This window comes from Columba livia, chromosome 3, assembly GCF_036013475.1.
Source record: "Columba livia isolate bColLiv1 breed racing homer chromosome 3, bColLiv1.pat.W.v2, whole genome shotgun sequence".
In the NCBI taxonomy this organism is placed as follows: Eukaryota; Metazoa; Chordata; class Aves; order Columbiformes; family Columbidae; genus Columba; species Columba livia.
Window position 1 is genome coordinate 2,662,616 of NC_088604.1, and position 23,464 is coordinate 2,686,079.

The 23,464-nt window shown below is 43.8% G+C and overlaps 1 protein-coding gene and 1 pseudogene across 3 annotated transcripts in view; both read right to left on the minus strand.

The window, feature by feature from the left end:
- The window catches only part of KIF13B (kinesin family member 13B), a 128,166-nt gene that overhangs the window by 43,056 nt on the left and 61,646 nt on the right, over positions 1–23,464 (minus strand). For all 3 annotated transcript variants that reach the window (XM_065055607.1, XM_065055606.1, XM_065055608.1), the window contains exons 12-26: positions 22,686–22,796; positions 20,523–20,657; positions 17,186–17,316; positions 15,389–15,475; positions 14,364–14,554; positions 13,390–13,600; positions 11,635–11,797; positions 10,526–10,672; positions 9,904–10,053; positions 9,067–9,195; positions 7,965–8,135; positions 6,885–7,042; positions 5,733–5,865; positions 3,507–3,653; positions 1,536–1,565 (exon numbers count right to left, since the gene is read on the minus strand). In XM_065055607.1, coding sequence (XP_064911679.1) covers positions 1,536–1,565; positions 3,507–3,653; positions 5,733–5,865; positions 6,885–7,042; positions 7,965–8,135; positions 9,067–9,195; positions 9,904–10,053; positions 10,526–10,672; positions 11,635–11,797; positions 13,390–13,600; positions 14,364–14,554; positions 15,389–15,475; positions 17,186–17,316; positions 20,523–20,657; positions 22,686–22,796 — 2,094 coding nt within the window. The remainder of the gene's footprint in view (positions 1–1,535; positions 1,566–3,506; positions 3,654–5,732; positions 5,866–6,884; positions 7,043–7,964; positions 8,136–9,066; positions 9,196–9,903; positions 10,054–10,525; positions 10,673–11,634; positions 11,798–13,389; positions 13,601–14,363; positions 14,555–15,388; positions 15,476–17,185; positions 17,317–20,522; positions 20,658–22,685; positions 22,797–23,464) is intronic.
- Positions 12,358–12,476, minus strand: LOC135579271 (5S ribosomal RNA; annotated as a pseudogene).

A 23,464-nucleotide genomic window follows, 5' to 3' on the forward strand; every position in this document is an offset into this window, starting at 1 on the left:
TTCATATAAAAGTGGGAGATCACGAGGATCTCGTCCCTTTTCCTCATGGCGACATTAAGAGAGGACCTTGCGAGTCGTCCCTGCGAACTGAGGCCAGTGACAGACTGAATCCAGTTCCATTGGCTGCAGAGTCCAGTCCAGGACTTTGGGTGCCAGAGCAGTTGCCGGGACCTTCAAGATTGGTTTTGTATATTTTGTATTATTTTCTCTATTTTATCAGTAGCATTAGTAAAACATTTTTAACTTTTCCAACTCTCTTCTCTCTGTCCTTCTTTCCCTCCTGATCGCCTGTCCTGAGTGGGAAGGGGGGCTAGGGGGTTAACAATATATCTGCCATGGTTGACTGTCACCCCACAATCAAACCCTAGATGGCAACCTGTTCTTCCATCATGGCTAAAAAAAATCAGAAGTTTTTTAAGCTGAAGGGGAAAATTGTTGCCTCTTGTCCTTTTGCTGAGAAGAGCCCAACTCTGTCTTCTTCGCTCCTTCCCATTTACACACACTGATGGGATCCAGACCGAGCCTTTTCTTCTTCTTGAGCTTAACTCCAGTTCTCTTTGCCTTTCTTCACAGATTTAAACCCTTCACTTGCCATGTTTTATTTGAGGTATTTTGGCTCGCCAGCCTAAGGCACCTCTGTTTCTGCTATCCTGGACTACCCAGCTGAACAAGTTCCAGTTTACACCTCTTCTTGGCCCCCAAACTGGTCTAAAACTCACTAAATCTTGTGGCAAAGCTGGAAACCCCAGTCCTCATCCAGGATTCACATTAGGAATCCGTCCTCATCCAACATTATGCCACTGTCCCTACTTATGGCGTTTGCAACTGAAATGCTGCAGAAATGATGGATGATTTTCTCCATGCGGCATGTTGGGTGCCACGAAGCCAAGCTATCAGCTCTGGGATACGTTCATGTACACACTACACAAAGTTGGGATATATAAAGATGTTAACATGCTAAAGTTATTCGCAAGAAGATGAAAAATATATCACAGATACTGTACGTCATCCGTTTGCCTTTAAGGCTCACATGACTGTGACATTATATATATAAAATAAAAGTGTGCTGATTTCAATAGTTTCATCGCTGCTCTTTTAGGGGCACAGGAACAGAATTGGCCTTGCTTGCCCTATATTTGGTTACTCTGCAGTACAGCCCAGCTCTCATACACATAACACATTAATTATATGAAAGAGCATGACGAATTTTGACTGCATCTTTCAACCGCCAGGCCTATTGTTCTCAATGAGGCCGATCTCAATTTAACCACAGTTTGTCAAGAAAGGTGATTCCTTCCCCCAAGCTACCAAAACCAAAAAGCAATTTGATCTTGTCTTGCAAACACATATTGAGGCACCATGTTCTTTCCCTTTCACTTCTCTAAACTCTACATGACTTTGTAGAGGAACAATCTATGCGATTCTTCAGCTTTCAGGCTCTCTGCATATCCAACCACTACAGCAAAGATAAAATTCTGATCTTCCTCTAACATTTTAATCTGAGTTCGTGCAAAAAGAGAATTCAAAATTTTTACCTGATAACTGTCCATTTCATCCTCTTCTTCCTAGGCCAAAACATGCAAAACCACGCGGTTAATATTATTTTGGCAGCAGGAAACGCACTGAATGCAAAGGGTGTAACTATTTGAAGCAATATTAGTCTGAGCTTAGCAATGGTGTGATTGTACAACTAAAACACGTCGACATCCCAAGGATTTGCTGCTATCAGCCCATCGAAGCACAAGCTAGAACAATCCAACAGTCATATTGGGAAATAAAATCACAGAAATATAGCTATTAGAAGTCTTCTAAATTGGAGGCAAGTGGGATAATTAAATTGCCCTAAGAAAGAAAAACGTGTTATAGAGAAACAACTTGAAACCTGTTGATCCTGGATGGCAAAGATCAATGTGCTGTTTAATCTGTAGGATTTAAGTACAAATTAAACATGAAGTCAACTGTAAGGGGGTCCAAATAACTCTGTCTGCCACACCAGGACTCACAATATAGACCTTCAATATTGGGATTTCCACTATTTTCTGATGGGAGACATTCCATCCATTCATCCTCAGCATTTAGCACAAGCGCAACTGCCACTCCTGCAAAGTGAATGGAAGAGCAAAGAGGACTCCAATCCTTGCTGAGGATCACCTATTTAAGTAATAACAAGCCACTGGAGTCTACTGTTGTATCTCCATAATGAAAGCAAAAACTTCGCTAAGCTATAATTAAAAAATCACATTCTGCGATTCTGTAAGCTAAAATTAAAAAGCCATATAGGAGCGACATTTCCTTAGTTCAAGGTCTTTAGAAAACCTTTCGCATTCCATAGATACTGATTTACTTGAGACAGAGAAACGCTAATAAAGGGACTGAAAACCCAAGCGCTCAATTAAGGAAGCTGTTGTAAGAAACAGGACTAATAAAACTTGGCTTTCGAGAGCCCTTTCCCATGTGGTTTATCAGTGTCAGACGCAACTTATCTCTTAATTGGAACCTAAGCCTTTATCTCTTGAAAGAAAGTAGTGTTTTGTGGATTGCCAGTTCTCTTGGATATAGTTGAAACTGGTCAATAGATCAGAAATTCGCTGGGGAAGAAACAGAGTGAGACAGAAAGGGAAGAAAAGTAACAATCTGCCCAGGATGCTGTTCTGTGTCATCAGCTTTTTTGGTTTGTTAACTCAGAGGAGCAAGTTAGCAAACTAACCCTAACCCTAACCCTAACCCTAACCCTAACCCTAACCCTAACCCTAACCCTAACCCTAACCCTAACCCTAACCCTAAATATTAATTTAGATGTTGGGGGGGAAAGTCAAACTGCACTAGAAATTGATAAGAGCACTGCAAGGAGATAATCCCTAAAACCAGCTCAAGAACTTGTGGTTTAAGATGAAATTCGGGGCTTCTGAGCTGGTCAAACAACTGGCCAACATGAACTATGGGCCACCAACTGGCTCATCCAATTCTAACATTTGTAACCCAATGTTATTCAAATCTATGTCCCATTCATTTATTTTGATTTGACGACGCACTTAAAATCGCTGACATATCTGACATTTGAAGTGAAATCTACTGGGCAAACTCCTCATGAATTTTAGAAACGTTGGCATTTTCTTTACTTTGAATGGTATCTTAAGGTTTTGCTGCCTTTAAGGAGAGAAAAAAACAAAACCAACCACAAAAAAACGCCAACAAACAAATTATAAATGAAAAACCAAACCAAGAAAAAACCCTGCAACACAAAAACCAGAAGAGATGCAGAAAGTAGTTTGACAAATAGCATTTTTGCCATGGAAAACCATTTTTGACTAAGAAGAAGATCTTCCCCACCACCTTCTGAAAGACGGAGGTTTAGATATGAACGAAGCCAAACAACCCCTAAAATCACCAATAAAGAAAGCGATTGTGACAATTCTTGATGTTGCTTTAAATGTTTAAGAAGCAGGTTCGAAAAAATACCCTCCAAAACCAAATTAAAACCTGAAACAAATGGAGTTGCCTCTCACCTGATAATTTTCAGGTCCTTTTAGTGATTTGACCCGTTTGATTTGAACGCAGCCGATGCCAACGGATAATATCGATTCCTCCATCAGCGGCAAGGTCCCGGATTCCTGCACGGATTTCACCTCAACCTGAATTCGTCGAGATTGCCCCTGCCCAAAAAGAACCATTTGAAACGTATGGAAAACAAATATAAATAATATAAAATGCTGAAAGATTCATCACGGAGAGACCTCTACTGGCAGTCAGCGTTACATCTTTATTTTGTGAAAAACAGAGGTGGTGAGTACTTGAATCTCAATGGCCCAAGTGTCCAAGTTCTGTTGCAAGGATTTATGTTTAATGGATTTATGTATTTAAAGAAAAAACAAGTTCAACATTCAGCAACTCCCCAGTTTACTCTTCTAGAGGGTTTTCCAAACATACACTTAAAGAATTTGATTTGGAATGTTTTTGAAAGTAGAAAATAGGGTCTCTTCCCCACCTACAAAAGAGGAGATAAAATAGTCTGATTTGGTGAGATATTGAGCTTTTCCTGACTTTAGTCTCCTTGACTGAAAATTCTTACCAACCGATGATATCAGTGAAGCAAAAGTAACTATTCTTTAGTAAAAATCACAGGGAAAAGCAATAAAATCAAAGGAGTTGTACAGTTCAGAGGTGCAGCCTGTATCTAATTACTACTAATTCCTAGTGATCTCTGGGCAATAGTTTATCATTTAACTCCTCAGTTAAGCATTAACAACTTAATGTGTGTAGAATTCAATGGACAAAGGAGCCGCTGGTTGGAAGATGAAATAAAGGAGAACTCTGGACCTCTTTAAATTAATAATCGATTTTGGTGGAGAATGATGCCCTTTCCACCAGGTGCTATCGCAGAATAGGGAGGAGAACACGGTGAAAAAGCTTACGGGTATGTGGGAAAGCAAGATGTGCGGTTCCAGCCAGCTGGATGATAAAGGAAGATCAATACTAACATGACCATCTGGACGGTCAAAGAAATACTACTAATTAGATCATAGCAAAATACAACGGGCCATGGACAGATTGTGTTGAAGTACGTTTCTCATCACTGTAAAGAGTTATAGTGCAGACCGGTGAGAATGGGATCTCAGGCCACAAGTGCATGGGATGTGTGAACGTCCTCTGGTTTGTGAATGAGTGAGAACATAACTGAAACAAACATCACATGAGTGTGGTGTGTTTTTAATAACAATTATTGGAAAAACATCTTACATAACATCTTAGCCCAGGCCCGTAGCGGTAAATCCTATAAATCGTCACTGACTAATAAAGAAGGGCTCAGTCCGGCTCAGCTCTCTGCTCTGTCTGGCTCAGTGCTCCTTCCTGAACACGATCTGTCTGTGCGTGCACCTCTGTCTGCGTCCCGCTGTGCGGCGTTTCTGATCGCTGCACAGGTAAGTCTTCAATCACCTTTACATCTGAGCTGAGCTTCACAAAACACAGAATCACAGAATCCAAGAATGTCAGGGGTTGGAAGGGCCCTGGAAAGCTCATCCAGTGCAATCCCCCCATGGAGCCGGAACACCCAGATGAGGTTACACAGGAAGGTGTCCAGGCGGGTTGGAATGTCTGCACAGAAGGAGACTCCACAACCTCCCTGGGCAGCCTGGGCCAGGCTTTTCCACCCTCACCTCCAACAAGTTTCTTCTCAAATTTAAGTGGAACCTCCTGTGTTCCAGTTTGAACCCATTGCCCCTTGTCCTATCATTGGTTGTCACTGAGAAGAGCCTGGCTCCATCCTCCTGACACTCCCCCTTTCCATATTGATCCCCAGGAATGAGTCCCCCCTCAGTCTCCTCTTGTCCAGCTCCAGAGCCCCAGCTCCCTCAGCCTTTCCTCACACGGGAGATGCTCCACTCCCTTCAGCATCTTGGTGGCTGCGCTGGACTCTCTGCAGCAGTTCCCTGTCCTGCTGGAACTGAGGGGCCACAACTGGACACAATATTCCAGGTGTGGTCTCCCCAGGGCAGAGTAGAGGGGCAGGAGAACCTCTCTGACCAACTGACCATCCCCTTCTAACCCACCCCAGGTACCATTGGCTTCCTGGCCACAAGGGCCCAGTGCTGGCTCATGGTCACCCTGCTGTCCCCAGGACCCCCAGGTCCCTTTCCCCTACACTGCTCTCCAACAGCTCATTCCCCAACTTATACTGGAAGCTCCTCAGCTCTCCGTGGGTTTTTCGCAGCTGAAATCGTGTGCCCCCTCACCTGTCGGAGCTGGAAGATGCCCCCAGTGCACACGTCCTTGGCTGGAGTCACCTCCACCGGGCAGTATTCCCCGTTCTCATTCAGCTCCAGAATTTGAACCCAGAGCTCTACTTTTCGGGTTACCTCACTCCACCTGCAAAACACAGCAAATACGTCCTTTTTATTTTATTTTCCCCCTCCAAAAGCATTAGCTCAGGTGGCTGATTGAAGTAAAGGAACGCTTCAATATGTGCACCATTTGTGACTACGTAGGCTTGCTATCTTAGAATAAAAGCATCATTTTGGTTGGAAGAGGCTCTCAAGATCGAGTCCAGCCATTAACCCAACACTGGAACTGCCCCATGTCCCTAAGAACCTCATCTCTGTGTATTTTCAACCCCTCCAGAGATGGTGACTCCAGCACTGCCCTGGGCAGCCTGTTCCAATGCCCAACAGCCCTTTTTGTTATTTTTCGAATCATGGTTATACTCCTAGCAAATATCCCTTGAAAACACAAAGTCGGTTATATAAGAAACCAACGTATCCTTTGTGTGCCCCCTTTGCTGCGTCATGCATTTTTTTTCTAGCGTTATACAATTCTATTTGTTTGCATCAATATACCCACAAAGGTACAGTTTTCTGCAATACAACATTTCAAGTAATCCAATATTCTGTTATTTAAGTACCAGACCAACACTATCATCTCGCACCTTTGCTTGGGGATGGATTTTGGATGGGAATTATTTTAAGCCGCGGGATAATGTCCCTGTGCATTCCAACTGCTCTGTTACATTAATTCTTATGGGAAAACTTGTTTTCCTTTCCATCCAACCACTAACTGACACACTTTTCAAGACCACAGTCTCTCTGTCCAATGGACTCCTCTACACTAAAAATTTCGATCGGAATTTCTATTTGTGGCATTTTTCTTATCAAAATTTCACCTTTCCTTTGTTATTTCTACGTTTACTTGTAGGGTTGCCTATTATTACTATTTTTTTTTTTACTTTCTGTTTCCCTGAATTCCAGTTTCTACCAGATATAGGCTCAAACAAATGTTCAGTTGTCTTCAGTTCAAAACTTGACTCCTTATCGCAAACCTGTTTCAACTCTGGGCACTTCAGACAGTGATTTTCCACAATTCTAAACGGAGGATCCATTTTCCGTATTTACCTGTCACGGAGGCTGCGCGTTTTGGCTTGAATTATTCCCAGATCCCACAGCGCTGGGTTTTTGCGGTCACCGCTCTGCTTGTGCCCATATACTTCAATGGCCAAAGCACCGTCGTAAAGATGCTCCATGAAGTCTTCGGAGATATTGACAGAGACTTCCTGTATGTGGATGACAAATGGGTTGGTGACTGTGACTACACAATGACTCAGGCTTAGAGATTTACTGTCTTGACTTTAATACAAGCTTGTGTCCTGGTTTTACCTGGATATAATATTATATCTAATACATTAGCAGAGTCACCCTGGTCCCCAAGACACAACATAGAGGACAGGAAAAACTGTCACCTCTGTTTGTAAAACCAGGAGGTGAAGTGAAGACAAATGATTTGTTGAAGATTAACGTCTACAAAAAGCTGGAAAATGATGGTGTGTTGTTCCAAGTGCTGATCCAATGGGTCAAAAAGTTCTATTGTCCAGAATCAGAAAAATCAACGCTCATCAGAAGTTATTATATCTATTTTACAAATGCTTAAGTGGAGTGAATTGCTGAGTGTAATGACAAATGATAGAAAGACAGATAGATAGATAAATAGAGAGATAGATAGAAAGACAGAAAGATAGACAGATAGAAAGATGGACAGAAAAACAGACAGATAGATAGATAGATAGATAGATAGGTAGATAGGTAGATAGAAAGGTAGATAGAAAGACAGATAGACATATACAAAGATAGATAGATACACAGAAAGACAGACAGATAGAGAGATAGAAAGATAGAAAGACAAATAGACAGATAGACATATAGAAAGATAGACAGACAGAAAGACAGACAGATAGAAAGACAGATAGACATATAGAAAGATAGACAGATAGACAGACATATAGAAAGACAGATAGATAAACAGATAGACAGATAGACAGAAAGATAGACAGACAGACAGATAGATACAAAGAAAGAAAGAAAGAAAGAATGAATGAGATAAGAACTTAGGTGATTTGGCTGGGATTCATCTCACTAAATCTGTTGTGCAGTAACAAACCTGCCTACGGTTTCATTAATAAAATAGCAAAAAAACTGTACATTGCAGTGATCGAAGACAACCATGCACCGCGGCTCCTTGCTGGTGGACGACAAGGAAGGATCCACCTCGGGTGCAACAACAACCGGCTCCAGTTGATCCCAGAAGGTGTATTTGCAGAACACAAAGTTGGAAAGGTGCTGTGGCAAACCTGTGGCCTGAAGGATTTTAATCTGCAAAAGGAACAGGAAAGAAAAACATCTTACGTTAGAATAATGTTACTCTGTTCCACTGCAAAGGGTAAGAAAATAAAAAAAGAAGCAAACAAAAAACTGTACAAAATACACATTTCTGCACTGACAGACATTGCAGACAATATTTAAGTGCATGAGCCGAACGTCACCACTGGATGTCACCAGGCGCGTGTTTCTTGGGAGTAAAAGCTAAAAGGTTGAATTTTACAAACACGCCAAAACACATTGTTAATTTTAACCATTATAACTGAAAAGCAATACCAGTGGGCCCAGTGCTGGCTCATGGTCACCCTGCTGTCTCCAGGACCCTCAGGTCCCTTTCCCCTACACTGTTCTCCAACAGGTCATTCCCCAACTTACACTGGAACCTGGGGTTGTTCCTGCCCAGATTCAAGACTCTACACTTGCCCTTGTTCTAGTTCATTAAATTTTTCCCGCCCAGCTCTCCAGCCTGTCCAGGTCTCTGGATGGCAGCACAGCTTCCAGTGTCACCACTCCTCCCAGCTTGGTGTCACCAGCAAACTGGCTGACAGTCACTCTATTCCCTCGTCCAAATCACTGATGAATGTATTGAATAATACCGGCCCCAGCACTGACCCTTGAACACTGCACTAGATCCAGGCCTCCAACTGGACTCTGCCCCATTGACCACGACTCTCTGGCTTCTTTTCTTCAGCCAGTTCACAGTCCACCTCACTACCTGATCATCCAGACCGCACTCCCTCAGTTTATCTGTGAGGATGCTGTGGGAGACTGTGTCAAATGCTTTACTGAAGTCAAGGCAGACCACATCCACCGCCCTGCCATCATCCATCCATCTTGTTATGTCCTCAAACTTAACTTCCCGATGTTAAGAGTTGGGCTGAAAGCGGGTGGGTTTCTCAGAGCTTGGGACATATCTCGAACTCACCCTGCAGACCAGTTTTCTCTCCTGAGCATCATTTTCATTGGAATAGTCGGGACCATCCTCCCCTCCAACCAACCTCTCATCTATCTCTCCACTCACTCGAACAACCTCGACGTGGAGACGCCCTGATACCTGATAAGAAATGAATAAGAATTACTCGCATGCCAGAAAACAGCGACAGGTTTATCATTTCCAAGCAGTAACTACCGCTGTTTCCACTCTGTGAGCAGACAACACCTCATCTTTCCATCCTTTTGCACCGCGCATGTGTTGCACCCGATGCAGAACGCTTCGGGGGCAGAATCAGAATTTCTTGCTGTAAAAATGAAGGGAACGGCCACTAGAGTGACTTTGGGAGAAGCAAACTGCAATCTCACCTTCACTCTGGAGAGTCTGCAAAGAGCACAAGTGATGCAGAGCAAAGAGAATGTTGCCTGGTATGCCTCAGCTGCCTTTGAAGTTGTTCTTATAGTATATATATATATATATATTTTTATATATATATAAATATATATATATATATATATATATATTTAAGAGGCTGTTCTTGAATGTAGCCAGTGAAATTCCTTCTACAGAGTACTTATTTTGGGCTGTTTTGTTCAGAAAGGTGTTCGCAAAGCTTCCTCCTTTCACAACTGCTGCACTGGAATTCAGAGCTGCCTAAACAACTCCACTAAGTTATGATGGGATTTGCATTATTAATTTGCATTATGAATTCCAAACTGTTAGCAAAGAGCTTGTGCACATGAAGCTGGAAATTATCTGCTGTATATTGGTAATAAGATGCATGGGATATAATTAAGCGATTGGGTAAAGATGGATTATAGAATGACAAACCTCTCCCTTCTGATTGATGATGGGAACGGCGTATTGCAGTTTCACATCATAGAACAGGCACTCAAGAAAGACGTTGGCTACTCCGATCAGGCTGTGGTTTTCCTGCTCATCATAGAACGGGTCCGCTCTCCTGAAATAAGCTCTCATCACCTTTAATTAAATTCAGAATACAGTAAGGAAAACAAACGTTTCATTAAACAGTTTTCAAAGCATCGCGCAAGCAGCCTAAGGGAAGAAAACGGACTCAAGCAACAGGCTCCATTAGATCACAAGAAGAATGGAAGCTTAAATTTTAATTGGATCAAGTGTAAGGCCCATCCTTGGCAAATTGTCTTTAATGTTGTTGGAATGAGAGAAGTCAGCCTGAACACCAGCTCCCATTGTCTTTGCTTACCGCTTATTTCATGCTCAGTTTGGTCACCAAATATGCGTGCGAACAAGCATCAAAGTGACAAGATAAAGGTTAATGATGTGCCAAAGATCTGCTTGGGAAAAGCCAAGGCTCAGGAAAATTTAACTCTTCGCATATCACCCCTCCAAAGATTTTCTCACATCTACTTAAAAATGATATATAATAGGACTGTAATTCTATCAGCAGAACACTGGAGTCATTTTTACTCACTGGGTTGTCTTCTTCGCAGTCTTTCCACTCCTGGTAAAGGTCCCTCATGTCGACCAGTCGATTCTCCAGCTTCTCCAGCGACCAAATCTGTTTGCCTTTCCCTTTCCTCCTCACCTGGATCGCAGGTTCGCTGAGAATGGCACCTCTCTGCAAAACAATTGCAGAGACATCCATGAGGAATTTGTGTCGTAATAATGAAAGAATACTTTAAAACAATAAAATACTGAGAATATATTTGGGGAAAGTCTGGATTTTGTGGGGTTTTTTTTATTATTGTAGCTTGAGCAACCAAACTGAAGCACGTCAGACTCTGCGTTGGGCTGTCACAGCGCATTTGGGTGCAGTTTAATCAGAGCTACTAGTTTCCGCGAAGTTTTGCCTTACATAAGTGTTGCAAATAGGAAGATTTAAGCATTCGCAAATAGCAGAAGGGCTGCAGTTCTAGCTCAGGTTACTGCGTTCTGCAGCTTTCAATTAGCGCAATTAACCCTCTTTGCTATCCTCTTTCTAGATGGGACAGAAGACTGAAAGAAAAACAAGCAACCAAGAGAAACTTCTAAAGCATTTGATAAAAACTCTAATCCTGGATTAAATACATCTGTACTAATGACAGCCTGGTTATCCTCAAAATATTGAGCTGACATCAAGAATAGAAATAATAAACCAGCTTAGCTAACCAGACTAAGACATGGAAGTCTGGGCTTAGTTCCCTCCTTCCAAAATTTCGAAGATCTCTGGAATAAATCATTCAAACCCTCTCTGCTCCTGTTCCTCCCTGCACAATGGGGCATTATCTCAGCTCACTAGGGTGATGTAAAGCCAAACGGCCAGGAGTTGATGGTAAATACTCGAACCAGAGGTTCCTGAACCTGCACAGACTTGATCACTCTCCAACAGAAGCAAAACTTGGACGCCAGTGGAAAGGTCTTGCACCGTAACGTCTATTGGTAAGCCAGCTTGTTAAAAAACATGGTAGCAAATCATTGAAAATAAGGTAAGGATGTAGCATGCACCAACAGAGACATGTTTAATGCACATGAATAAAACAGCAAACTCTAGAGCATTAAAGTCAGAATCTTACAAATATCATCGCCAAGGGGCCGCCTTACCTTGCTGTTGGCATTAAGGCTTGAAGCTGGGATCTGGAGGGTCACTTTATACTCCGTCCTCTTGTCCAGCTCCTCGCTGATAAAATTGGCTTCTCTCACATACAAATTGGCTTTAACGATCTGCTCGCGCAGCTTCCTTAGGCTGTGGGTCAACATCTCCTCCCTGAAAGAAGATTTGGACAGGGAGAAAAGGAAAGTCATGGAATTTGCGTGCTGAAAGTGAGTGTGAAACAAATGATCGTTTGACAGGAAGGAGTCTTAACGTTCAGCTTTTTAACACAAAAATCAGGCAAACGAAACGCGCAAATATTTCCTATTTCAAAAGTTGCTTCTTTAGCCATATAAATTCCACTTTTATTTTCTCATTACAACGTCTTTACCAGACTCATTGCTTTAGGGCACGTTTCATTCTCCTCCTGCAGATGCTCTTTTGACAGTCATACTACAAATGATCATTTAGAGCCTGAAGTAAATAAACGCAGTGCAAATTCCTGGGAAGAGGCAAAGAGAACAGCGGCTCCTGTTGTTATTAAACAACTTTTGCAACACTCTAGGTCAACGCCCTTTGTATCATCCTCTTATTCCCTTTCCACACTCTTGTGGTTGACAAGACCTGCCCAGGTCAGACAGATGGATGAACCTCTCTGACCTACTGACCACCCCCCTTCTAACCCACCCCAAGTACCATTGGCCTTCCTGGCCACAAGGGCCCAGTGCTGGCTCAGCCCACAGCACCCGCTATTCCCAGATGGTCTGCCATCCAAGTACTGACCGGGCCCAACCCTGCTTAGCTTCCCAGATCAGATGAGATCGGGTGTTCTCAGGGTGCTATGACTGTATATATCACATGTATGTGTATATATATGTTCCCCAACTATATCCTGAGAGTATCTGAAATAAACCCTTTTCCATGCTCATCCTGCTGTCCCCAGGACCCTCAGGTCCCTTTCCCCTACACTGCTCTCCAACAGGTCATTCCCCAACTTACACTGGAACCTGGGGTTGTTCCTGCCCAGATTCAAGACTCTACACTTGCCCTTGTTCTAGTTCATTAAATTTTTCCCGCCCAGCTCTCCAGCCTGTCCAGGTCTCTGATGGCAGCACAGCTTCCAGTGTCACCACTCCTCCCAGCTTGGTGTCACCAGCAAACTTGCTGACAGTCACTCTAGTCCCTCATCCAAGTCATTGATGAATATATTGAATAATACCGGCCCCAGCACTGACCCTTGAACACTGCACTAGATCCAGGCCTCCAACTGGACTCTGCCCCATTGACCACGACTCTCTGGCTTCTTCCCTTCAGCCAGTTCACAGTCACCTCACCACCCCATCTTCCAGACCGCACTCCCCCAGTTTAGCTGTGAGGATGCTGTGGGAGACTGTGTCAAATGCCTTACTCAAGTCAACGCAGACCACATCCACTGCTCTGCCATCATCCATCCATCTTGTTATGTCCTCATAAAAGTCAATGAGGTTGGTCAAGCACGACTTCCCCTTGGTGAAGCCATGTTGACTGCCCCTAATGACCCTCTTATCCTTGATATACCTTGAGATGGCACCAAGGATAAATTGTTCCGTCACTTTCCCAGAGATGGAGGTGAGGATGACCGGTCTATAGTTACCCGTGTTCTCCTTCTTGCCCTTTTTGAAGACTGGAGTGACATTTGCTTTCATCCAGTCAAACCCTGCAAAACTCACTAGCACTGAGGAACTGGAATGAATGAACGCTCCTGAGGGTCAGACGGGGTCACCCACCTCTCCTCGGCCCACTGCCGCAAGCGCTGCTGTGCGCTGGGGGAATGAAAGGAGAAGCGCTCCATGCTGCGGAAATGCTGCTTCTCTGGTGACAAGCGCCGGCGCAGCTGCTCCAGCTCGTGCTCGTACATCAGCCTCTGCCGCTCCAGCGCCGATCTCTTCTCCTCCTCGTGCTGCTGCTCCAGGCTCTGCAGGATCGACTGCATTGGATCTAGGGAGATGTCGAAAAGAAAGAAGGTAGCGCTTCTGAGGGTCAAACCATCAAATTAAATGGAAGCAATTGTGTAATCAGTTTGGGGCAGAGATGCAGAAAGATGAGATTTTTTTCCCCCATTCTGTTGCAGATATGTTGTATAACCCTGGGCAAGGCACAAATTACTGTGATTTGGTACCTCCCGTCCCCATTCTATACCTGCAGCAGCCACTGAAATCCATGGTGAGGAACGTCCTAGAGACGTTAGCATCGTTAGCATATAAAAGGAGGAAGAGATTACATTTTTGCTGTCATGCATATTAAAAAAATGCTGCTGAACTGTGGAGTGAAATAAACATCTAGAGAACAGACTGGATGGACGATTTAAGAGAATTAAGAGAAAGACCAAACTGCAAAAAGCCTTCCTGTTTCCCAAAACCATGCCAATCGGGGATGGCTACGTAAGACCATAAGGAACATAGTTTCAGAGATAGAAATCACTACAGTTAATGCCCAAGTGAGACACGACACAAAGAAAATACACAACAAAGCGAAAACATCTTGATTTGAGGCTGCAGTTCCACCACTATTCCAGTTTCGGCTTCTTCCTCAATTGCCAAACGAAAGAGCCTGTGATGCTTTTTGCGAAGGTTACGATGATTCATCCACGAGAAAAACTCTCCAGTAGGAAGTTGTAAGCGAAGAAGCCTATGGTTTAGACTCCTTTAAGATATAATCTCATATTCTGTACCTATTTCCACTAATTTCTGTTGCTTCTTACCATTACTGCCAAGCGCCTTCATGGTGACTTCCATCTGGGCGTATTCGTAGCTGAAGTTGATCTCACTGGACACTTCGCTGGAGTTGTCGCCATCTACGTCCAGCTGCTCCACGCTATTACTGCCCTTCATGGCGTTGTCTCGCTCTTCCTCCTCGTTCTCCGCCTTCTTTTTCTTCTTGGGCAAATTCAGCCTTTAAATAAGGGGAAAATTTGTCAAGAACTACAAATTGCTTGATTTTGAAACCAAGCATTGCTGTCAAATATTAAAATTAAGTAGATTATCCAAATGGGTAGAATTTTCCCTTTCAAAATATTGTCGACCTCCCATGAGTGGAGTTTTTCTCAGGGTAAACAGGGGAGTTCAAGGCAAACTAATTAATCCGTTCTAGACTCTAATAACAGAGAGTACCTGATATTACTAATCATACAGTTTGGACAACCATCAACTTCCTTGGTCGTCCCATATAATAATAATTTAGAGGCAATAATGAAATTATACCCCAATTTTTATGCAGATTCTTCTTTCAAGCATAAAACAATTATTCTTAAGATGATCATTTAAACCTACTGATATTTAAGGTCTTTCAGACCAGACATGGAGGATTTAAAGAATAAAGCATTACACAGAACACTTGTGTCTGATCCAAGGAACAGAGAACACAGTGGCCTTGTAAGACCCAGATCACCATATAACATCAGACAAAAATCTAACGCCTTAGGAGCAAAACGCAAAGGCAAGCTATCCAAGTCAAAGCTTGAGTGTCTTTCTTCCATTGTGGAAGAGAAATTAATTAATATTACTGTGGTACTTGAATAAATTGAAATGAAAATTAAAATTAAATCTCTTCTGCAAGAGAACACGCGCAGTTCTTATGACATCGAGCATTCGAGAGCAGCCAAACATCAGCATTGCCTTTATAAAACCAATGAAAAAGCAATCGGAATGCTCCACCACCATCTTTCCTTACGCTTCATCCTAAAGCAAAGTCAGTGCAAACTTCCAAATTCTTCAATATCTTTTGTACCTGAAGAAATGGTTGTTTCCCCAGAGTATCCTGTCTCCGTGATGCAGCTGGATGGGACACACGACAGCAGAGCCATTTACAAATGTCCTGGGAAAAGGCAAAAAATCTAAAGCAAATGCATCTATTTAAGGCTTCAAAATAACAGGCCTGAAAAAGGACGTCACTGGAAACCAACGCTTCTCACACTGCTTCGAAATACAGAAAAAATATAATAAGGCATCAGAGAACTCTGCTACCTAAATAACTTAAAGACAATAAACTAATCGTAAAAATCAGAAATAAGTTTTATTCCAGAGTCAAGTTAAGTTTGAAAATAGGATCAAACCTGAAGGGAAACTCAGGATGTCACCCAGGCCAATCTGCCCAAAGAAGGATCAAGTATGAACCAGGGTAAATGTGAAATTCTTGAATTTTGTGTATCTAACAAGAAATTACTGGAGATGCTGATGGTGCACATCATTTTGTGATCAATCTGAATGCACCAGCTGCTTTTCAAGCACTGCTCCTTAATCAAATAAAGCAACAAGTGCTTCACCAGCTATTTGCATATCAACATGTTTCCTACAAAATGAATTCAAATTTTCACAGAATCCCAGAATGTGAGGGGTTGGAAGGGACCTGGAAAGCTCATCCAGTGCAATCCCCCCATGGAGCAGGAACACCCAGATGAGGTTACACAGGAAGGTGTCCAGGCGGGTTGGAATGTCTGCACAGAAGGAGACTCCACAACCTCCCTGGGCAGCCTGGGCCAGGCTCTGCCACCCTCACCCCCAACAAGTTGCTTCTCAGATTTAAGTGGAACCTCTTGTGTTCCAGTTTGAACTCACTGCCCCTTGTCCTATCATTGGTTATTGCCAAGAAGAGCCTGGCTCCATCCTCCTGACACTCCCCCTTTATATATCTGTAAACATTAATGAGGTCACCCCTCAGTCTCCTCTAGTCCAGCTCCAGAGCCCCAGCTCCCTCAGCCTTTCCTCACACGGGAGATGCTCCACTCCCTTCAGCATCTTGGTGGCTGCGCTGGACTCTCTCCAGCAGTTCCCTGTCCTGCTGGAACTGAGGGGCCACAACTGGACACAATATTCCAGGTGTGGTCTCCCCAGGGCAGAGCAGAGGGGCAGGAGAACCTCTCTGACCCACTGACCACCCCCTTCTAACCCACCCCAGGTACCATTGGCTTCCTGGCCACAAGAGCCCAGTGCTGGCTCATGGTCACCCTGCTGTCTCCAGGACCCCCAGGTCCCTTTCCCCTACGCTGCTCTCCAACAGGTCATTCCCCAACTTATACTGGAACCTGGGGTTGTTCCTGCCCAGATTCGAGACTCTACACTTGCCCTTGTTCTAGTTCATTAAATTTTTCCCCGCCCAGCTCTCCAGCCTGTCCAGGTCTCTGATGGCAGCACAGCTTCCAGTGTCACCACTCCTCCCAGCTTGGTGTCACCAGCAAACTTGCTGACAGTCACTCTAGTCCCTCGTCCAAATCACTGATGAATATATTGAATAGTTTTGATGGAGTTCCACCTACACAGCTGCAAATTGGTGAGTCTCTGCTTTCTGAAAGCATTTGCGATTTGCCCATCGCCTTTTTGAAAACTTCCACTACAAACGCCATTGCAGGGAGAAATCGCTTTAGAACGAAAGACACGAGCTGACAATTCGAGCAGAACACAAGTAGAATTTTCTTACCTCAGACCACATGGGAAAGTTAATTTTTTAATGATCTTTTTGCACCACTAATAATAAAATACTAGCAAACCTTGATTCTTACACAACTGGAGCTGTATTTTATCCTCTTACCGAGTATTTTTTTGGGGTGTTAACACAACCTGTCCTTCTGGGGTGATGTCTATAATGCAGTGCTCAGGAAGAATTCCCATTCCACACAGCTGGATATCTTGAGAGTTGTCCGAGCCTATTAGCGTGTGCTCCTGGGGAAGAGGAATCCAGATGTTAGCCACAGACTGCAGACATTCACTATTTCTAACTCGACTATTCTCCTTCTGGATGAATCTGGTCATTTAGTTCCGAAATCTGAAAGCTTTTCAGTACTTCCCTTAGGGGGAAAAACAGAATGAAACATCGCAAGCAAATCACAGAATCCCAGAATGCCAGGGGTTGGAAGGGACCTGGAAAGCTCATCCAGTGCAAACCCCCCATGGAGCAGGAACACCCAGATGAGGTTACACAGGAAGGTGTCCAGGCGGGTTGGAATGTCTGCACAGAAGGAGACTCCACAACCCCCCTGGGCAGCCTGGGCCAGGCTCTGACACCCTCACCGGGAACAAGTTTCTTCTCAGATTTAAGTGGGACCTTCCAGTTTTTACCCACTGGCCCTTGTCCTGTCACTGGTTGTCACCAGAAGAGCCTGGCTCCATCCTCCTGACACTCACCCTTTCCATATTGATCCCCAGGAATGAGTACCCCCTCAGTCTCCTCTTGTCCAGCTCCAGAGCCCCAGCTCCCTCAGCCTTTCCTCACACGGGAGATGCTCCACTCCCTTCAGCATCTTGGTGGCTGCGCTGGACTCTCTCCAGCAGTTCCCTGTCCTGCTGGAACTGAGGGGCCACAACTGGACACAATATTCCAGGTGTGGTCTCCCCAGGGCAGAGTAGAGGGGCAGGAGAACCTCTCTGACCTACTGACCACCCCCTTCTAACCCACCCCAGGTACCATTGGCTTCCTGGCCACAAGGGCCCAGTGCTGGCTCATGGTCATCCTGCTGTCCACCAGATCCCTCTCAGCTTCTCCAGCCCAACAGCCCCAGGTCTCTCAGTTTCCTCATCACAAAGATGCTCCAGACCCCTCAGTATCTTTGAGTCCCTCCCTGGACTCTCTCCAGTAATTCCTTGTCCTTCTTCAACTGGGGAGCCCAGAACTGGACCCACAACTGCAGATGGGGCCTCCCCAGGGCAGAGCAGAGGGGGAGGAACAACCTCCCTCCACCTGCTGCTCACACTCTTCCTCATGCACCCCAGGTCCCGTTGGCCTCTTGGCTACAGGGCACATTGGTGACTCACGGTCACCCTGTTGTCCCCCAGAACTCCTCACGCACCCCTCAGGACAGGAGGGATTTGGCAGAGAAAGGATCACTCCACACACCCCAGTTCATCCGCTTCTCTTTTAAGCATCTTCAAGCAATTTTTGAGGAACAGATTCAATAGTTTAGATAAGTCTGATCAACTTGTTCTTTGGCACTTAAAAGAATCACTAAATACGCAGCTCAGCATTAAAAGAACACAAGCAAACTATTTACTCTGAGAAGCGAGAGTGATTCATCTCAGGATTTTAGGCAAAGCAGATGTGGGTCATTTTAATTGAAAGAATTTGAAAGCGTGGGGATTTCTCCACTGGAATTCTCAACCAACAAAACGAATTTGCATTCTAAAAAGAAAGCTAAAAGATAAAGACTAACAGAACAAGACAAAACCCACCCCATGGAAAGGGATTTTCACTAGAAAATGAAAATAGATGCAACACTGAGAAAGTTCTTTGTGTCGCTGGGATATGACAGAGTGGCTGTGACCGATACAACAGAGCATCATGAATTTCCTAAGGCCAACTAAACCAAACCCATTTTTCAGCCCCTTTGCCCATTCTGTGGCTGAAGAGATAGATTTAATGCGAAGCTCAAACAGCCAGATTTCTACAACTTGCGTTCTAAAGCGTAGATTAAAAATGTTGGATCTCATTTCTCCTCCAGATGACACCTACAGCTCATTAAACTGGAACAAACTGCCCAGATTTTCCTGAAAGTCACGTTACGTGTTTCCTGTTAGGTGTCAATAGCGGGGACAGCACATTAGCACCAGTGCTAAGGCAGAGCAGAACTCCATTTCCACTCCTGGCAAATTACATGAAGACGAATAAAAATGCTTTTCTTCAAGTGAACTCAGTACTACACATGTAGAAGCAAGATGATTATTGATATAAAATCCCATAATCCCAGCATGTCAGGGGTTGAAGGGACCTGGAAAGCTCATCCAGTGCAATCCCCCCATGGAGCAGGAACACCCAGATGAGGTTACACAGGAAGGTGTCCAGGCGGGTTGGAATGTCTGCACAGAAGGAGACTCCACAACCTCCCTGGGCAGCCTGGGCCAGGCTCTGCCACCCTCACTGAGAAGAAGTTTCTTCTCATACTTAAGAGGAACCTCCTGTGTTCTAGTTTGCACCCATTGCCCCTTGTCCTGTCATTGGTTGTCACTGAGAAGAGCCTGGCTCCATCCTCCTGACACTCCCCCTTTATATATCTGTAAACATGAATGAGGTCACCCCTCAGTCTGCTCTTGTCCAGCTCCAGAGCCCCAGCTCCCTCAGCCTTTCCTCCCACGGGAGATGCTCCACTCCCTTCAGCATCTTGGTGGCTGCGCTGGACTCTCTCCAGCAGTTCCCTGTCCTGCTGGAACTGAGGGGCCACAACTGGACACAAGATTCCAGGTGTGGTCTCCCCAGGGCAGAGCAGAGGGGCAGGAGAACCTCTCTGACCTACTGACCACCCCCTTCTAATCCACCCCAGGATGCCATTGGCCTTCCTGGCCACAAGGGCCCAGTGCTGGCTCATGGTCACCCTGCTGTCCCCAGGACCCCCAGGTCCCTTTCCCCTACACTGCTCTCTAATAGGTCATTCCCCAGCTTACACTGGAACCTGGGGTTGTTCCTGCCCAGATTCAAGACTCTACACTCGCCCTTGTTCTAGTTCATTAAATTTTTCCTGCTCAACTCTCCAGCCTGTCCAGGTCTCTGGATGGCAGCACAGCTTCCAGTGTCACCACTCCTCCCAGCTTGGTGTCACCAGCAAACTTGCTGATATGCATTTTTTCTGGTACGCCCAGAAAAAATGCTTTTCTGGGTAAAACAGCGTGAAAACAAGCATGAAAAAAAAATCCAGAAGACAGTTGGTAAAAGAAAGCATCTCTTTCTTTTCAAAAAACACAATGAAAATATAAAACCCCAAACATTCCTCTGCTACAAAGAATTGGATTTGAAATAAAAAGGTTGTGCTCATATTAATTCTGATGAGGCCATGAGTGTCAGAGATATGCAGTTTTATAACATTCTCCAAGCACCCCAATAGCACAAGGAGTCCACTTCTATTAAAAAACTTATATCTATATATATTAATGTATATTTTTACCTTTAAATAGTACACCAGAAGTTCATTGAGAGCTGGGTCTGCGTTCAGATTAACCAGGAAACACTTATTATCCCCGACTTTGATTCCGGAAGACTGCAGAGATATGCCGAGGCTTTCCAGCTGCTTCTGCCGCTCCTGCAAGAGAGCGGCCATCCAAAAATTAATCCCATCGATGCCCAGCCCTTCGCAAACCGGCAACCTGCAATTTAAGCAACGCGAATACCGCTTCCCGATGAACGAGAACAGCGGTGGTTTGGGTGGTGTGTCGTTCTTGTCAATAGACTTGATAGAATTTGAGAACAAAGCGTTACTGTATGCAAATGTGCATCTCTCCGAGGGAAGCGCTTGGGTGAGGAAAGGGGGACGTTAAACGTTTCTGGCTTAAGAACAGCAAAAGGATTCTTCTGCAAAATACACTGAGATGGAAACGCTGAGCATATTGTGCTATTCGATATAATTCTCTGCTCAACACTGGAGCTGTACCAGGTCTAATCAAGACAAAAATTGCAACAAACAGCAAGCGCAACTCCCTGATTTTCACTTGCGAACCCAACAGAACGGCCTTGTAAGGAAAATCGCGTGTGTGCGTGCGAGAAAAACAAAGGACAGAGGGAAGAACGGCAGTGTAATGTCCAGATCGCTCTTCCCATCATCACTACCAGGCTCTGAAGTTCACATAATTCCCCCTTATCTACAGGCGGAGATAAAGTGTCGACCAACGCAAGACTTGTCCCCACAGTCCAAATCTCACAGCATCGACTTATGGAAAATCAGCCAGTTCCTGTGAATTTTTGCTCAAGACCTCACGTTAATCGACTTAAACATTGAAAATACATTAGGAGTACGTCAAATAACTAACTGAAAATGCGGAAAAAAATCATCCTTTCCTCAAAGATTTACCATGATCTCCCCATCCCACCCGCCTGTCCAATTATAATTTGACAGACAGATGTTGGGGATGCTGATTAAAAATAAAATCACTTGAAAAGCCATGAGATAAAAGTCTTAAACCTTGGGCCTCCGTAAATCTACTGAAGATGGGAGAACGTTCTTTCCACTGGTCCTGAACCTGCCTTATGCTGCACAAACATTACTCCTTATCCCTCCTCTAAAACATATATATATATATGCATATGTATATATATATATATGAAAGAAATCACTATTTCTACAGCTGGAAGAGTCTTGAAACTCCCAGCTCCAAAATGTCATAACATGGTGAGAATTTAGAAACAACGGGAGCTAAAATGCAAAGATCACGGCAGATCTGGTCAGTGGCGCTGAGCCCATTACTCCAGTTTTTCAACCTTCTCGCATGCTCGGGGTTTCTACATCAAGAAATTATTGTGTAGGATGAGAGTAGAGATTTATTATTATTAGAGATTTATTATTATTAGAGATTTATTATTATTCTTCACCCTTATATATAGCAGGAACATCCACGGCACGAATACGCGATGGAAGCTGAGGGAGCGCTCGTAGCCACAAGTGACATTTCTGACAATGGACCTTTAAAACCAAAGTCAAGAGAGTCTGTTCTGATTGTATTGTCTACAAGAGGCCTTTGTATCCTTATTTATCACATCCTTATTCATCATTTGTATCCTTATTCATCACCTTTCAACAGTTCTCCCCCTTAAAACTCCCTATTGCAAATATATCCATTGGTGTTTGTGTAAGGATTGAAGCGTCGCGCAATAACTGAAGTGACCCGCGCAATTTTGAACGTGATTATCATATTCAATTATGGTCTGAGGCCCTAAATATCAGCGTAAGATGTGTTAAAACACACCGAGATCATGAACAGTTCTATTTATTGATATTCTGAATAGCCTTTGCCTTGTGTATTGAGGCGCTTTGCGCCTTGTATTCAACGCTCTTGATGCTCCATCTTCCCTCACAAACAATTTTACTGTCTGAAGAATATAAAATCCCTGTAATCCTCTCATCCGTGGGTTATTATTTTTTGAAATAATTTGCATACGGTGACAATTCATTATTGCCATTAGAATAGTGATCTGGGAGGCATCACAGTAATTAAGTGAAGCTTTTCAACACTAAGCTTGACCTACTTATCCAGAAATTCAGACAATATGAACTGACAGACAAAGGAAACAAACCTATTTTTCATAAAAAGGGGCAGGGGGAAAGAAAGCAGCAAACCTGTGCGATTTCCTCCGTTTTTCTTAATTTTTCTTCCCATGTTACGGTCATTTCCTGAATCAGCTTTTCTGATTCTTCCAAGCGTTCTTTTAATTCCGGTGATTTCAGAGCCTGCGGAAATTAAAGCGAATGAAATGAGGCGGCTTGTTGTGCTTTGTGTTTTTCTCATGTTGCTCTCACATACATGGGGAAAAAGAAAACACACCATTCCTCATTTTCCAAGGCACATTTACCAGTAAGCAAAGGCTTTTTTAAAATACATAATGCATATAAATGCAGAAGCCAACAAAAAGAGAGTTTAATTAGCTTCGAGTACAGATGCTAAAGGGGATTTTATGTATTTCCATGCAAACCAATGACATGACACTGGCGGATTTGCCCAACAATATTCAAAAGCAAACTAATGTGGTTTCTGTATCAACACAAGGATCCCAAATGACTCAGATCTTGTTTCTCAGATGCTGCTGATCTGGTTCGGCTGTTTGCGTCTCAGTCGCTTCAATGGCCACACCACCAATACATTTCTATTATTCATTTTGATATGGTCTGATAGGTGTGAATTGTTTTCTACAGTGAATATCAAGGCACCTGAGGTGTCCTGGTCACCCAGCGCTACATATGCATTTTAGAAGCCTTACGTGTTTCTGGACACCGGAATTCAATTTATTGCTAATCCATCACAGCTCTGTTTTTGTTTTATGAAATAAAGGCCCGTGTTCCATCCTTTACTTGATAATAAGAAGATATCCACACCGTCACCCATTAGACACTCCAAAAAT